General features: G+C 42.5%; 1 protein-coding gene across 2 annotated transcripts; it reads left to right on the forward strand.

Moving 5' to 3' along the window:
- The first annotated feature begins 1,930 nt into the window (after nucleotides 1-1,930).
- Nucleotides 1,931-15,674, forward strand: LOC124151290. Of its 2 annotated transcripts, XM_048383358.1 has the most exons (6): nucleotides 1,947-2,027; nucleotides 4,916-4,970; nucleotides 7,441-7,671; nucleotides 9,486-9,601; nucleotides 10,573-10,692; nucleotides 11,952-15,674. In XM_048383358.1, exons 3-6 carry the CDS (start codon nucleotides 7,441-7,443, stop codon nucleotides 14,308-14,310), a joined length of 2,826 nt encoding a protein of 941 aa, XP_048239315.1. In that variant the 5' UTR covers nucleotides 1,947-2,027; nucleotides 4,916-4,970; the 3' UTR covers nucleotides 14,311-15,674. The 2 variants fall into 2 exon arrangements, with proteins under 2 accessions (XP_046379642.1, XP_048239315.1); XM_046523686.2 differs by lacking the exon at nucleotides 4,916-4,970 and having other exon boundaries at nucleotides 1,931-2,027.
- Nucleotides 15,675-16,707: the final 1,033 nt, after the last annotated feature.

Below are 16,707 nucleotides of genomic sequence, written 5' to 3' on the forward strand. Positions count from 1 at the left end.
GTTGACACTAAGTATCCGAGCTGTGTCCAACAAATACTTCTTTGTCTTTTTTTAAACGTACATATCACGAAAATGTCCAATATACACAATTTGGTACCACAAATGAGTATCAATGTAAATAGTATCACAAATGAATCACAATTCTTTTATCAGATTTATCACAGGGTCTTTGTAGATTTCAAATCAAGTGCTATCGCATTGGTTAATAGATTATCAGTCATTGAGAAATACACCAGATACTTCTCCTCCCTGTCACAGTTGTTATGTAACCCGTAAAGAGCATCCCCCAAGTCAGCGAGTCTGACCACCCGATCCCGTTAGTCGCCTCTTACGACAAGCATAGTGGCCTTTTATGGCAAGAATGGGTTGCTGAAGACATATTCTACCCAGGATCATCACGCGTTCCATGTCATAATGATGGGATCTGATTGGTCAACGTGATATTGATAAAATATTGTGTAACCCGCCTTGGATGGGAATAAATTTCTCAGCGGGGAAATAAATCTCCGACTCGTGGTATAAAACCTAACGCGGGACGCATTAAACCCACTGCACCCCGAGTGATCCTGCTACAACATATAATGCACAATTTCTTTTGACGCCTCGTGTAATTGTTTTTTCAAAGATATACGTCCGTGGTTTGTTCTTTCATCGAAAGTTACAAAATGAATGTGTAATTTCGATTTATTGAAATATGACCCATACGGTGCACGTGCACGTGTGAAATGTACACAAGAGTGGTTATATACGGCTGTTCAGTTGGCCAAGTATTCGTAAAACGTCCTCTTTCTAAATTGTAAAAATATTGTGTGGTCTTGCAGTTTATTGGGGGCACGAGTGGCCCAGTCGTCTAAGGCGCCGCAATTTGCTGTGCAGAAACCTATGATCGAGGGCTCGGATTGACGAAATGTACGGCTCAGTATTCGTGACTATTTCACAGAGACGATCTAGAGACGAGATGAATTAGACTGTTACTGTCAGTCTTTGATCAGGGTTAAGACTTTCAAGGCCTCAGTAAAGCTTTTTATAAAGTCGTAAGGTTAACATGTAGAGGACATTTCCAAATTCGACGCATCAGTGACCAAAAATATGTCCGTATTTTGACTTGAACCACGTGTTCCAATTTTTTTCTACGATTGACTTGCCTTTGCATGTGTTTGTGACGGATGCCACTGGTATGCTCACCTTTACGCGAACACCTGGTATCATAGTCATGTGATAGTGATTCATAAACACATGCTTATGGTATCGTCTGAATCACAGAGTCGACTGTCATTATGTATAAATAGATTACCCCAAAGACGGGGGAGGAAATTTATTTGAACCACATGACCCCTTCCAATACTTTTTTCACTTTTATGTACATATTTTGTGAAATATAAATATTGATATTGACACATCATAATAATCTTGTATGGTTTTATTTGTTAAATGTCATTAAAACGCATTCGCTAACAGTAACAGTACCTTTTTTCAGAATGTTCCTCGACCAGTGAAGATCCGGGGTAGAATAGGTCTTCAGCAACCCATGTTTGCTGTAAAAGGCGACTGTACTTGTCGTAAGAGACGACTAACGGGATCGGGTGGTCAAGCTCGCTGACTTGGTTGTTGCATGTCATCGTATACTAATTACGTAGATCGATGTTCATGATTTTATTTACACAGATACAGCTGGAATATGGCGTTAAACAACAAACAAACAAATACACAAACAGTATGTTCCTCAAAACGTGGTGTTAAATGTAACACTTTAGGCATAAGTCTTCCGCCTGAATTTACAACGGCAATATTCCATTGGTATTGATATCCTATTGATGTCACGTTCAAAGGGCCGTTTATGCTAGCTGAATAGCTTCGCTACAATGATGGTAAACATAGCGTGTGTTGGCTACTGGTGTCTAAAGGGGTACCGTCATTGTTACTGGAACCTGACTATACACGTGGCGGGCATGGAGTGTGATACACGAGCTTCCTTCTTACCCAGGTCGTGAGACGAGGAAGTGTGTTGCCTTATCGCGAGCGCGAAGGTAGGTGCCATAAGAGATTTGCTTCATCGTCGTTGTTGTTGGTTGTTGTTGGTTTTTTGTTTAACGCCGCACTCAGCAATATTACAGTCTGTAAATAATCGAGTCTGGACCAGACAATCTTGTGATTGATATCATGAGCATCGATCCACGCAATTGGGATACGATGACATGCATCAACCAAGTCAGCGAGCCTGACCACCCGATCCCGTTAGTCGCCTTTTACGACAAGCATAGTCGCCTTTTACGGCCAGCATGGGTTGCTGAAGACCTATTCTACCCCGGAATCTTCACGGGTCTCATCGACCGCCTCCGTGGTCTAGTGGTAGAGCGTCCGCCCGGAGAGCGGAAGGTCCGGGGTTCGATCCCCTACCGCGTCATACCAAAAGACGTTAAAAGATGGTACTTGTTGTTACCCTGTCTGGCGCTCGGCATTAAGGGACTAAAACAAGGACTGGTCGGCTCGGAGTCAGTATACTGTGTCTGAGTGGGGTATTCATGTTAAACTGCGGCATGGTATCTCAGTGAGCTAGCACTATTAATCGGCATCAGTCCGGACTAGTACAAGCAGCCACACAAACACACACACGTACATGCACGTCGCTATATAAGTGCAATAATCTTGGACGCGACGTTAAACTCCATTTCACCTCACCTTACCTCACGGGTCTCATCGTCGTTGGAATTATTGGCGAACCTAGCATCTACACAGTTTATTGTGTGTTGATTCAGTTTACCATTTAACTGAGTCCTGAACGGTTTTTAAAATGATAATTCAAATAATGAATAAATATACATGTACTTAATATTTTTTATTAGGTTCAACAAATTCAGTAAATGTAAAACTATGTCACTGGAGTTTCTGGTTCATTGATCACCTGATTGTGTGGTTTGTTTGTACGGCGCCAGGCAATGAATATTGACTTTTATGTGCAAATTGTGTGAATATCGGGTGCTACGTGTTGGACAGGACATGCTTTCCCTTTACGCGAACACCTGGTGTCATCACTGATTTTCAGTGGTCCATTCATATAAGTTTCACAACGATTTGTCCTTTACGCAAAATGGAATTCGTTTAGGTGAATAATCTGGACTGGTTATTCTGTTGCATAGACAAATTATGGTCATCTCTGTTAAACGTCAAATCAGTTGATGACCATCGTTAGTCACGTGACTGAGTCGGGTAATATTCCAACAGCTCCAGCCTTTGGTGTCTACATTTTGACAACTTTTGAGGTACACTCGAGCATGCCATTCCTTGGAAAATTTCAAAGATCGTCATACGGCCTTTGCTCAAAGGTTGTTTGATCAGGGTTACAAAAGTCAAGGCCTTAGTAAAGACTTGGTTACAACAGTCAAGGCCTTAGTAAAGACTTGGTTACAACAGTCAAGGCCTTAGTAAAGACGAGGTTACAACAGTCAAGGCCTTAGTAAAGACGTGATTACAACAGTCAAGGCCTTAGTAAACGCGTGGTTACAACAGTCAAGGCCTTAGTAAAGACGTGGTTACAACAGTGAAGGCCTTAGTAAAGACTTGGTTACAACAGTCAAGGCCTTAGTAAAGACGTGGCTACAACAGTCAATGCCTTAGTAAAGACGTGGTTGCAACAGTCAAGGCCTTAGTAAAGACTTGGTTACAACAGTCAAGGCCTTAGTAAAGACGTGGTTACAACAGTCAAGGCCTAAGTAAAGACGTGGTTACAACAGTCAAGGCCTTAGTAAAGACCTAAAAAACGTTTTCGGTAGACTTGTGGAGGACATTTCCAAATTTGACGCATCAGTGTCCAAAATGAAGCATTTAGATGAACTAATAGACTAAAAACATATGTTTAATATGAGTAAAGCACGCTAAGTTCATATAACCGTCACGTGTTATTTACACTCCCCGACAATTCCGGTTAGAAACAATCGTTTGCAACCCAGGCTTAACGGGATCGGGTGTCCTCGTATACCCGTTGCGTAGATCGATAATATTGATAGTGATTATTGCAGCAATAGTAAAGTCCTCAATAGCACCCACTCCCTTCACTACTAACACACAACCCACCGTGGAGATCTGGGTTAAAATTGGCCTTCAGCAACCCATGCTTGTCGTAAAAGGCGAGTAACGGGATCGGGTGGTCAGGGCCGCTGACTGTGTTGATGCATGTCATTGTATCCTAATTGTAGATCGATGCTCATGATGTCAATTACTGGATCTCTGGTTCAGACTCGTTTATTTTCAGACCGCCGTCATATAGCTGGAATACCGCTGAGTGCGGCGTTAAACAAACAAACAAACAAACAAACAACATGTATTGACAGTCACCCGGTCGTATGTGTCCAAGGACATACATCAACACACCGAGTAAACAGGGAAACACCTCGAGGTAAACAGGTACACATTTCCCAACTATAACCATTGCGTGTATTCATATGTCACAAATCATAGGCTTATAGTAATTTACGAATGTCCGTCACGCATGTGATTCGCCTATCTATCTTAATAACATGTCTTCAGTGTACTTGAGAGTACGCCTCTTTTAAAAGCTCATGAATTATATTCAGAGCGGTATTTAATACACAAATGTAAAGGAAATTGTGACGTCCGTGCCCAACTTAAGGACAATGTATATATCACGCGAAATCAAACAATAAACTTTTATCACACACGGTTCTACAATATAGGTAGTTTGTGGTACATATTATTCCTGGACTGCCTCTATCAACACGAGCGCAGCGAGGTGGGGGCCCTTGTCTTGTATACAAATCTTTACACGTCAATGTATTTGCTATCTATTCGAAATTAACCAGCTGTGACACTCACTTTCTATACCACCTTTCACGACCGATATTCCGCTGATGATACCCTGATATTAGCGTCCTATTAGTATGTAGGTATTTACTTCTAGGCCATGCCAGGAGGTACACTTTAATTAACGGAGGAGTTCTGCTGTTGCCATCAAGGTAGGTCTTTAGTAATAGCTGTAGTGCTTTAAAATAATTAAGTAGTGACGTAATTGGAACGAATGGCAGGATTGGGGGTCTGGATGTGAACTGTGTGGACATATAAGTTATAATGTTCGACACAAAACAATTCCTATGGAACGGAGAAACTTGATTTTTCAAGTTAATGATCATAATAAAAGTAATAATCGACAAATGCAACATTCTTCATCTGAAACGTGGAAAGGTAGAAGAGGGAGGATCAGTCAGTTTACTTGGGGGAGTTATTGACCATCTCGTGGAAGGTCAGACATATACGTACTTAGGGATGCAGATTAGGGACAAACTCCAGAATGCCCATATCAAGGACAAACTTCGGACAGAGTACAAATGTAGACTTAAGCAAATCTTGAGTTCAGAGCAGAACGCTCGCAGTAAAGTTAAAGCCACAAATACTTATGCTGTACCCGTCCTTTCATATTCTTTTGGTGTTGTTGATCCTCAGACGTAACCAGGCCAACAAACCTGACCTTGTCCTTTTTGATAAATCTAATGAAATCATTTACTACTAATCATAGTATATCAATTTTCTGTCCCTCTTGATACTTATGTGATTGACAAGGTTCAGGAAAAACATGGCATATATGCGGACCTCGCTTTCGAAATGTCACGCTTGCATCCCAAATACCAAGTTGCCCGACTCCCCATTGTTCTCGGTGCCTTAGGTTTGGTATCTCCGAATATGTTGACTGACATTGGGAGAGTACCCGGGTTTGATACCAGGAATACAGCCCTTCTGACAATCTGGGTAATCTTGGTTATGGGGAGTCTTCACATTCTCCGAAATGTTCTGGGTGGGTTTGACTAGGTAAGCGCTTCCTGGGAGAAGTCCCATTCGCTGTCTGGGCTGCGTGTAGAGGGGGCAAGGCCCCTGAGCTGATGATGAGCCTAACCAGCCTGACTGTGCCAGGATCACCCAAAAAACCTCTTTGCTGCATTTTATATTTTAAACTGTAAATAAGGACTTTATATATATATCTTACAAATTGAATGTGAATTCTTAATGCTTTTCATATCCCTATTTTGTATCTCGAAAGACAAAGACCCAATTTAACTTACGTGTGACTTTATGACAACACTGACATCCATACCACAATCAGTTCTATCGCGGGAACCAATATTTCCTGAAAACGAGATATGACATGAGCGGGTGTATGCTCAAATTTCTCTCTTATTATAATTTGTTGTATATTCTAGCTTGCTTACAACAAATAGACTTAAATACTATTAGCATTAGATGAACAATGTCTGTTGGGAAGTACATATAGTTAGTTGGTCACAGTGACCGCTCGTCATTTGTTGTTTTTTGTTTAACGCCGCACTCAGCAATATTACAGCGGTCTGGACCTGACATTCCTGTTCGCCCCGATTATGTTTCTAGGTTTGTCAGCACCATACCCGTGCTCTGTGGCGGTAAACTAGGGTTTTCCTCCAATATTTAGCTTGAACGACGTGATATAACATGAATATTGTTCAAAGTGACGCTTGACCCAACTGACTTACTCACATAGTAAACAAGGTACACACGTCATGCCGACAACCCTAGTGTGATTGAGAATTGATATGTGTTGAGTGTCTGAAGCCAGATATTCTACACGTCTCGTTTACAAGTTCACTAAAGCCTCATACAGTAACCGGTTCACTATTTTCTCATCAATAACAATCATTAGTGGTGAGGTGAGGTGAAATTGGGTTTAACGTCGCGTCCAAGATTATTACACTTATATAGCGACGTGCATGTACGTGTATGTGTGTTGTGTGTGGCTGCTTGTACTAGTCCGGACTGATGCCGATTTATAGTGCTAGCACACTGAGATACCATGCCGCAGTTTAACATGAATACCCCACTCAGACACAGTATACTGACTCCGAGCCGACCAGTCCTTGTTTTAGCCCCTTAATGCCGGGCGCCAGACAGGGTAACAACAAGAAACATCTTTAAACGTCTTTTGGTATGACGCGGTCGGGGATCGAACCTCGGACCTTCCGCTCTCCGGGCGGACGTTCTACCATTGGACCACGGAGGCGGTCTCAATCATTAGTGGATTTCGAGTTTTAGAAACATAATACGTCAAAGCTAGAGTATATCCAGCCTCGACTATCCACCGAAACAGATTCCATTGGGTGTCAAAGGCAAAACAGGGGTAAAAATTATATGAATGAATCACTGAAAAGCATTGATGACATCAGGTGCATATTTGTCCAAAAATGCAACTAATGTGCGTTTTGGATGTATGAGACATCAAATGTTTGTCTTCAAACAAGCAGTGTCGTTTTACGCACTGAGCAAAGTAGCTCATTAAAGAACATTGCAACCCAACCAAACCTGTTATTCCCTAAAAATATCGCATTTCCAAACCGTTGAAATACAAAACAAACGAAGACAAGACATTATTTTTGTTATGAATATGGAAATACTTTTTGCTTTCAGATGGGCTGTGGACCAAGCACAGAGCAGGACAGGAGACCCCAGAACGCCGATACTGGTTCCTCACGGGCTCGCCATGGTGTCACTAAGGTGGTGAGACCTCAAGTCCAGAACAAGAACAAAACCAAGACGACTAAAGGCGGGATCCCAAATTTGCCACGGCCAAAGAAGAGAAAAGACGATTTAATCCCAGATGTGTCGGTGTTTGCCAAGAGGGACTCGTGGGCGAAACAGGTATGGGCGTTTTCTCTACTAGCAAAGAGTGAGTGAGTTTGGTTTAATGCTGCTTTGAACAACAGATTTGTTGTTGTGTTTCAGCTTGTGGTGCGGGGAACGCCCGAAGCGATGCAGGTCATCAACTTGTGTTTGTTTGTTTGTTTGTTGTTTAACGCCGCACTCAGCAAAAATATTCTATCATTATGACGGCGGTCTGTAAATAATCGGGTCCGTTCCAGACAATCTAGCGTTGATACATGTCATCGATCCCAATTGCGTGGATCGATGCTCATGATATTAATCACTGGATTGTCTAGTCCGGTCTCGATTATTTACAGACCGCCGTCATATAGCTGGAATATTGCTGAGTGCGGCGTTAAACAACCAACCAACCAACACAAATACATTACGTTATTTATCGATGTATACACATCTGATGAGTTTTTCACATTCGTACCCATGTCAGTCGAAACTTTGGAGCCCAAACAGTGACGGTACGAGTTGTTCACAGAATTCGTGAATGTGTATGTCTTGCGCTAAGCTAATTCGTCGTGTGTAACTGTCCTGTGTGACGTTGTTTATACATATTGCGGGATATTGTTTAAACCTACAATGACAAAGCCGCCCCCGTAGTCTCGTGGATAGAGCCTCTGCTCGGAGAGCAGGAACTGGTGTTTCTTTCACCTTACCTCGGGTGGCACGGGTGGCTCAGTCGTCTAAGGCGCCGCGATTCGCTGTGCAGAGTCTATGATTGTGGGTTCGAACCTCGACACGCCCCGATTATGTTTTCTAGGTTTGTGCTCGTGCTCGTGGGTTTCACCGAAGTGGAAAACGTCTGAGACCTGCACCACTTCAGGCTTTCCTCCCACATTAAGCTGACACGCCGTGATATAACTGGAATACTGTTAAAAACGGCGTTATGAACCCAACTCACTCACTTTACCTCGCCATATCCAATGATGATACTTGTGGCGTCCCTGTCTAATGCTTATCTTCTCGATCGATTTTAAACTGAATGAGTTCGAATTTACAACACTCTGGGAATTGCAATGCAAAGAAGCAGACCAAACGTCGCTAGAAAGAAACACTTCTTCTAGAACTGTGCTTAATGTTCCAGCAGCTCCAGCCTGTCGAGTTTACATTTCGCAACTTTTGATACGCAATCGAGAATGCTCTTTCTACCTAGATTTCAATGAGTGCCATACGGTTCTTGCTCAGAAGTTGTTTGATAAAGGTTACAACGTTCAAGGCCCCAGTAAAACTTTCAAAAAGTGTTTTGGTACACATGTGTAGGACATTTCCATTTTGACGCATCGGAGACAAAAACCGATGCAATTCCCTATTTGGACTTGTACCATATGTTCCCGCGTCTCATTAGGTTAACTATTGACTTGCCTTTGCGTGTGTTTGTGACGGCTACAATCGGTGGGGCAGGATACGCTGACCTTTTCATGAACACCTAGTATCATTGCTATTTGATAGGATTCATAAAGAGATTTCTATTGAATAAGGAATTGGTCTTGTCGCTTTTATTGACGAAGAGGCAAACCCTTTGCTTGAACAAACTGCAGAGTAAGTACGTAAGAAGCACCTCATTTAGAACTGGTGTCAATACGTAAACAACGTAATATTGAATATGGAGCAAATTGTAAACCTGAATTGGCGTTCGGTCATCGATGCTTTAAACACAACCGAGTTCTTATGATCAGTAACAGTAGACCCATTCGAGAGGATGAAAACACAACGGCAACGCCCAGAAGGATTCGTGATCCCTGGCGTGGTCCCAAACCTCTACATCACATTGTGGGCAATGAGAATGTGATTACTTTCAGGTTCCTGATGAGCATTGCCAATCGGTGGAGGATTTGGCAAGGTATCTTTCCCATGAAACAAAGCAGGACCTGGAGAAGGTGCGAGCTTTCTACAAATGGATGGCGCTGAATATATGGTAAACACCTTTTTGTCTTTTTCACTTCAGTCGTCACTGTCACTCCTAAACACGTAGTTACAATACTATTTAGTGTGGCAGTATTGTATACTATTCAACCTTAGATGGGAATAATCCGATATGTAATTCCATTGGAATAGTTTGTGTGTCATGGAACTATAAAAATAGCCCTATCTAATGTGGAGTTGTATATATGAAACTCGACCGTTGTGTTCCTCAGGGGATCCACCACTTAGCGTAAACTGATCCTGAACATTATCTACTCTCCTACTATTTTTACGTTATGTGAGTGAGTGAGTGAGAGCGAGTTGGGTTTAACGCCGCTTTTAACAGTATTCAAGTTATATCACGGCGTGTCAGCTTATGTGGGAGGAAAGCCCGAAGTGATGCAGGTCTTAGACGTTTACCACTTCGGTGAAACCCACGAGCACGGGTATGGTGCTGACAAACCTAGAAACATAATCGAGGCGAACCGGGATTCGAACCCACAATCATAGGTTTCTGGCGTGCCCAAGGGACGCAACTCTGCACAGCGAATCGCGGCGCCTTTGACGACTAGGCCACCCGTGCCCCATATTACGTTATGTACTTAAATATAATCACACAATAGCTATTTTCAATGTAGGTGAGCTAATTCGTATTGACAGTTGAGATGACAAAGATTATGTGGCAACTCAGAAGGTAACCTGGGATAATCCACTCCCAACAACGGTTGTTACCAGAAGCATATGCCGCATCAATCATTACAGGAGATGAACACTTGACTTGCCTTTGCATGAGTTTGTGACGGGTACCACCGATGGGGCAGGATACGTTCGCTTTTTCAAGAACATCTAGTATCATTACTATTTTATTTTGATTGATAAACACATGCTCATGATATAGTCGGAATCGTATAATGAACTCTTATTGCTATGATTTCTCCGTTCATTGCAATCTGTAACAAAGTTGTGTATTTTGTTTTGACGTAGCTATGATACCGAATCCTTCCTCACCAAGAAGCACGTCTACCCGTCCGACCCCAAGTCAGTGCTGAAGTATCGCATCAGCGTATGTGACGGATATGCTCAGCTGTTTGAAGCATTGTGCAAGTAAGATGTCGTCCTTGCTATCAGATTGAATATCCATCAGTCAGTTCCAGTCCTGCTCACCATACCCGAGCTCGTGGGTTTCACCGAAGTGGTAAACGTCTGAGTCCTGCGTCACTTCGGGCTTTCCTCCCACATTAAGCTGAGATGCCGCGATATAACTGGAATACTGTTGAAAGCGGCGTTAAACCCACCTCATTCACTCACTCCAGTCCTGCTGTGACCCATGACCTCAAGATGAAGGAGGGTTCATGCCGGCAGTATTGACAGCGCTGTTAGGTGTCAGATTCGCCACTATATTTCTATATACTATGAAAACGTAGTTCCAAACAGATTCTCCGTATGTCAATCCATGCGTGAGTTCTGTACATCGTGATCAACACCAACATCAATGGGTACAATGTGTGAAGCCAATTTGTGGTGTCCCCCGCCGTGATATTGCTGGAATATTGCTGAAAACGGCGAAACACCAAACTTACTCACTCACTTAACCTTGATGAATTGTTATAAAAGTTATCAGATATGTTACTATGAATAATTAAGAACTAGGTTTTATTCATTTCAACACGTGTTTGCATTGGATTTATAACAACACTTAATGTGTAAATATAAGTAAAATGTGTCAAAACGGCGGATTGCAGTGGTTTTCCGGATTTTATCATTGAACTTGTACAGGATATTTTGTCCTGCTTTTCACAGAAGATGTGGATGGTACAAACACACGTGTGTGCCCTCATTTGACCATCATTGTGTACTTGCCAGAAAGAAAGAAAAAGAGTAGCTGTCAAGTGTTTGAAGATGTCTGATAATTTTCGAACGATTGAATGTTTTTTCCATTAAACTTAAACTACGTCCTCGTCCTGCCATTGTGTGCCACACACTAGTAGTGATGTTGAACATAGACGAAATGTCTTCAAACACTGAGAATAAGACTAGCCTTGACACGATTTAGTCTTTAGTTAGACGTTGGACCTAAACAAGACAAGGAGTTACATGTTACGAACGTCTGTATTATACACATAAAAACGTTCAATAGGTGAAGGGGCAAGAAGCAGCCTTGTAGGAATAATATAGATGTTATCCACGAACCTGATTGCCAAGCACCATAACATAGCAAAATGATTCAGAAAGCATCTTGAAAACACCATGCACTCATTCCCTCCAGCACAAATGTTAGACAAGTGCTCATGTGACAACCGATGTGTATGATAAATACAAGGTAATAAGAGATGAGTGCATCTGTTTGTTTTCTGCTTTTGCAGGGTAGTCTCCGTGCCTTGTTACTACGTGGCAGGCTTCTCCAAGGGAACCACCTACGACCCCAGTGTCCCTATCACCGAGGACTCTTTCGTCAACCACGCTTGGAACATCGTTTGTATCAGTGGTACTTGGTGGCCAGTTGACGTGACGTGGGGAGCAGGTCAAATGGACAAAAGCAACAGGTTTGTCTGGAATTACAATGAACTGAACTTCCTCACAGACCCGGATGTATTCATTCTTGCCCATTACCCCTACATGGAAGATAGTATGAAATACAGTGCTCCGTTCCAACTCCTCAAGACGCCGATCACACTGGATGAGTTTAACCTAACAGTCAAGCCTTACAGGAATGGCATGGAATGGGGGCTGGAACTGCTCTCTCATACCCAAGCCAAAATTGACGTTGTACACAATGTCACTATAAACTTCCGTACAAGTAAAGTACAGATGGTAAATGTATCCTGTACATTCCATCGTAAGAGAAGTGGACAGGATTATGAAAATAATGTCATCTTATATAAGAAAGATGGCATTTTTTCAGCAAAGGTAAAACCTCCATCTGAAGGTACATACAACCTGAAGTTGTTTGGAGAAACCGAAGGAATGTCTAAACACCAAGGTCTTGTAAGTTACATCATCAACTGCACTGAAGCTGATGAGAATGGTGAACCATACCCTGAACATTTTGGCATGTGGGGTGGACAGGCTGGTGCTGTCGATTGTGGATTCACAGAGGACGTTTTTGAGGAAAATTTATTCTTATCAGAAGATGGAACCCTTGAATTCGCACTGCCAGTGAAATGGAAAGTAGACAACATTATTCGACTGGAACATTCGCAACAATCGGGCAATCTAGATGACTTTGTTTCAGAAGCAACAAATAGTACAACGATGGCAATCATGGTCAGGTTGCCTTATTCTGGATATTACAAACTGCAGATTTTTGCTTCTGATCCAAATGAGCCAGGCAGTTATAGTCCAGTTGTCTTCATTTTCATTAAGTGTTTGAAAGGCATGAGATCATGTTCCCCCTTTTCTGACAAAACTGAAGTACAGAGGTATTTAGCCTCAGAAAGTTCCAAACCAAGAAGGAAGAAGAAGAAGGGGAAGGCTGCTCCTTCAGCACCTTCTCCTGAACCAGATACTGAATCACAGGAAGACGAACCATACGGCGATAGACCACCTTCAATAGATCCTCCAGAAATTGCAGTGTACCAAGATCCTGATGGTGAGAAGGGAAGACTGCAGAATGAAGGTAGACCCAAAGACGGCAAAGGAGAGCATGGCGAGGAGTATTCACATGTGAACAACCAGGGTTACGGATTGGGGCCAACAGTATTAGTGAAAAGCAGGAGAGGGTCGACGTCTTCCACAGCGAGTGTAAGAAGTTGGCAACAAGTGAACAACCAGGGTAAGAACGGATTGGAGCCTCCAGTATTAGTGAAAAGCAGGAGAGGGTCGACCTCTTCCACAGCGAGTGTGAGAAGTTGGCAACAGGTGAACAACCAGGGTTACGGATTGGAGCCTCCAGTGCTAGTGAAAAGCAGGAGAGGGTCGACCTCTTCCGTAGCGAGTGTGAGAAGTTGGCAACATGTGCCCGATATACTGTATGATGAGCAAGAGGATGCAATGAGGTATGATCCCTATCATGGTAGGATGGTTGAACCTGTTAAACCTGAACAGTTCAACAAAGAGGTGGAGGAGGATGAAGAAGAAGACGACGAATATGATGAAAGCAGGAATGCAGGAGGAAATCAACCGGTCGATGAACATGTGAACAATCAGAGAAACAATAGGTACGTTTCACACCAGGGTGTGCACAGAGCACCAGTAGTTAAAAACACACACGACACAGATGAGGAAGAACCAGGCAAAAGCGAAGTTGACGAAGACGAGAATGACAATGAATACGACTTAGACATTAATGACGATAAAGCAGATGACAAAGCAAATAGCAATGCACACGACAGAGCGAATGTGAACAAGGCGAGTGACAACGATGACAATGATGAGGAAGAGGATGATGAAGATGCACGACCAAAGCAGCAAAGGTTGTCGGCAGTGAGCTACACAGGATATGTTGATAACGGATTCTACAGAGGTCCATCCCCTGTTCCCTCTCACGGCACACCAGACTACCAGTCTAGTCTCCACGCTCTTCAGATCCAGAATGGATACCAGGGAGGATATGTCTCGCCTTCGTATGGTCACGTGGACCCTAGCATGTACAGCCAAAACACCCTTCCAATGCCATACCAGCAAGCAATGAGCTATGTTTCCCCATCATCATCTATGACAGATTTAAATAATCCACAGATGATGGCACGCCCTCGGTACAGCACCGTGGCGCGACCGTACTGATCGCGATGTAATGTATATACATGATTTTGTGTGTAACTGTTTGGTTGTAGGACATGTATACTCAATGTCAGTTGTAATTTTTTTGTGTAATGCACATGTGGTGTCTCTTTAGGCAAGTGACGTTGTTCAAAATACGCCTCTGTTCACCCAGCAATGGATGGGTACCCGGTAGGACTTGACTTCTAGCGCCTCACAGACAGCTTGGGTTGTATACTCCCCAGGGTGCTGAGAATGAATATCGAGTGCACACTGATCAATCTATTTGGGTAATAATAATGCGTGAGCTTTGAGCGTGCCAATGTGTGGAATGGATAGATAGCGCAATATAAATCATTATGTTAACAAGTATTGAAGACAACTCAAACTCAGAATGGGCATGCTAATTTAAAAGGTCAACACCAGAGAATAACCATCCTCGATTATCTGTCCGAAGAGATTCCACAGGCAAATTGGTAATGGAGAATTATGTGAATTGATCACTGAAAATAAGAAATGATATCAAGTGTTCGGAAACGTGTGCTGCACTACCGGTAACACTCGCCACTCACACAATTTCCCTACAAACGTAGGTGTCTGTTGTCTAACGAACCAAGTAATATTCCTGCCACTGCGGCCTTTAAACAAAAGAGTCGGATCCGACAATCAAGTGATAGTACTGAATCTGTATATTGAGACATTCGTCGTCGCACACTTTTAATCTGGAGAAGTTAACAGGAACGGAGTTTTACCCGAATAAGCATGTTCCTCCAAGTTCCATGGGCATATTAGAAGTGTCGGTTACCCTGACCTAGCGTTTATTGACATTTTGGAACATGAGGTAGAGAACGTATGCTTGAAGTCTTACGTATGTGGCTGTATAGAAGGCGATAGTGTCATATAATGACTATCATAACCTAATATAATCTATCAAATATCAATAGATTACAGAACGCAATGCCACACATGTGGGTTGACAGTTCGAGAGTGATTACCTTACTGTATTAGCGAGGCCCATTCTGTGATTGATTTGTCACTGAAATAGACACGACGTCATGACGCCATACTTCAAGAACAATACTTGGCATTAGACGAAGCATGTAGTTATGTACTTTCTTGCTTAAAATGGCAAAGGACAATGTACAGTAGCTGAATGAGTACCCTACCCACATTCGGACAAATGTAAATAATTTTATCTGTGTGACGTATCGTTTTTGTGAGACATATGCATATTTCTTACAGTATAAATTGTTCATCTGGCATGAGGGCAAATCTTTTACTTATTTGTACGTTAATCACTCAGTTTAACAGTTGATAACATTCATACATGTCAACGTCATAGTAAGATAGTGAGTGTGAGTGAGTTGGGTTTAACGCCGCCTTTAACAATATTCCAGTTATATCACGGCGTGTCAGCTTAATGTGGGACGAATGCCCGAAGTGATTCAGGTATCAGACGTTTACTACTTCGGTGAAACCCACGAGCACGGGTATGGTGCTGACAAACCTAGAAACATAATCGGGGCGAATCGAGATTGGAACCCTCAATCATAGGTTCCTGGCGTGCCCAAGGGACGCAGCTCTGCACAGCGAATCACAGCGCCTTTGAGGACTGGGTCACCCGTGCCCTCCATAGTAAGTAAACTTACAAAGATTGGTTAACAAGATAATGTGCTTTCGTCTTCTATATCTCTGAAATTATTCGAGCCTTTGAATAGCTACAAGGTGAAGTGGTGCGTTTGAGAACTTCTTCAAAGGCAATTAATTGCCAACGTCATAACATAGCCTTTGTGACGTTAAAATGAAACGTTGTGGCTGTAGAATATACATTTGTAGTGTGACTACTTATCAATATCTCATGTATACATATGTAAGTGTAATTTGCGTTGGCCTATAATTGACATCGAATATATATATAACATATTGAGAGGACATTTACATATGTATTAAGCCAAGGCTTTGAACAATTGGTGGGTGTTGCAACCGCTTGAGCCAGATAACCAGTGAAGCGTAAACGACGTTATGCCGCGTAAGCCGTGCCTGGCTCCTGTCGGTACAGATATAACGGAAACAATATTGGAGCTTGATCCAGCTAACTCATTCTTGATCCAGATAACTTGCTCTTCATCCATCTAACTTCCTCTTGATCCAACTAACTTCCTCTTGATCCAACTTACTTCCTCTTGATCCAACTAACTTACTCTTGATCCAACAAACTTACTCTTGATCCGACTAACTTACTCTTGATCCTTCTAACTTACTCTTGATCCAACTAACTTACTCTTCATCCATCTGACATACTCTTGATCTCATGCACCTCCTCTTGATCCATCTAACTTACTCTTGATCCATCTAACCTACTCTTGATCAAACTAACTTACTCTTGATCCAACTAACTTACTCTAACACTACATGGGTCTT

Source organism: Haliotis rufescens, unplaced genomic scaffold (assembly GCF_023055435.1).
Source record: "Haliotis rufescens isolate VD_foot unplaced genomic scaffold, xgHalRufe1.0.p SCAF_47, whole genome shotgun sequence".
Taxonomy (NCBI): Eukaryota; Metazoa; Mollusca; class Gastropoda; order Lepetellida; family Haliotidae; genus Haliotis; species Haliotis rufescens.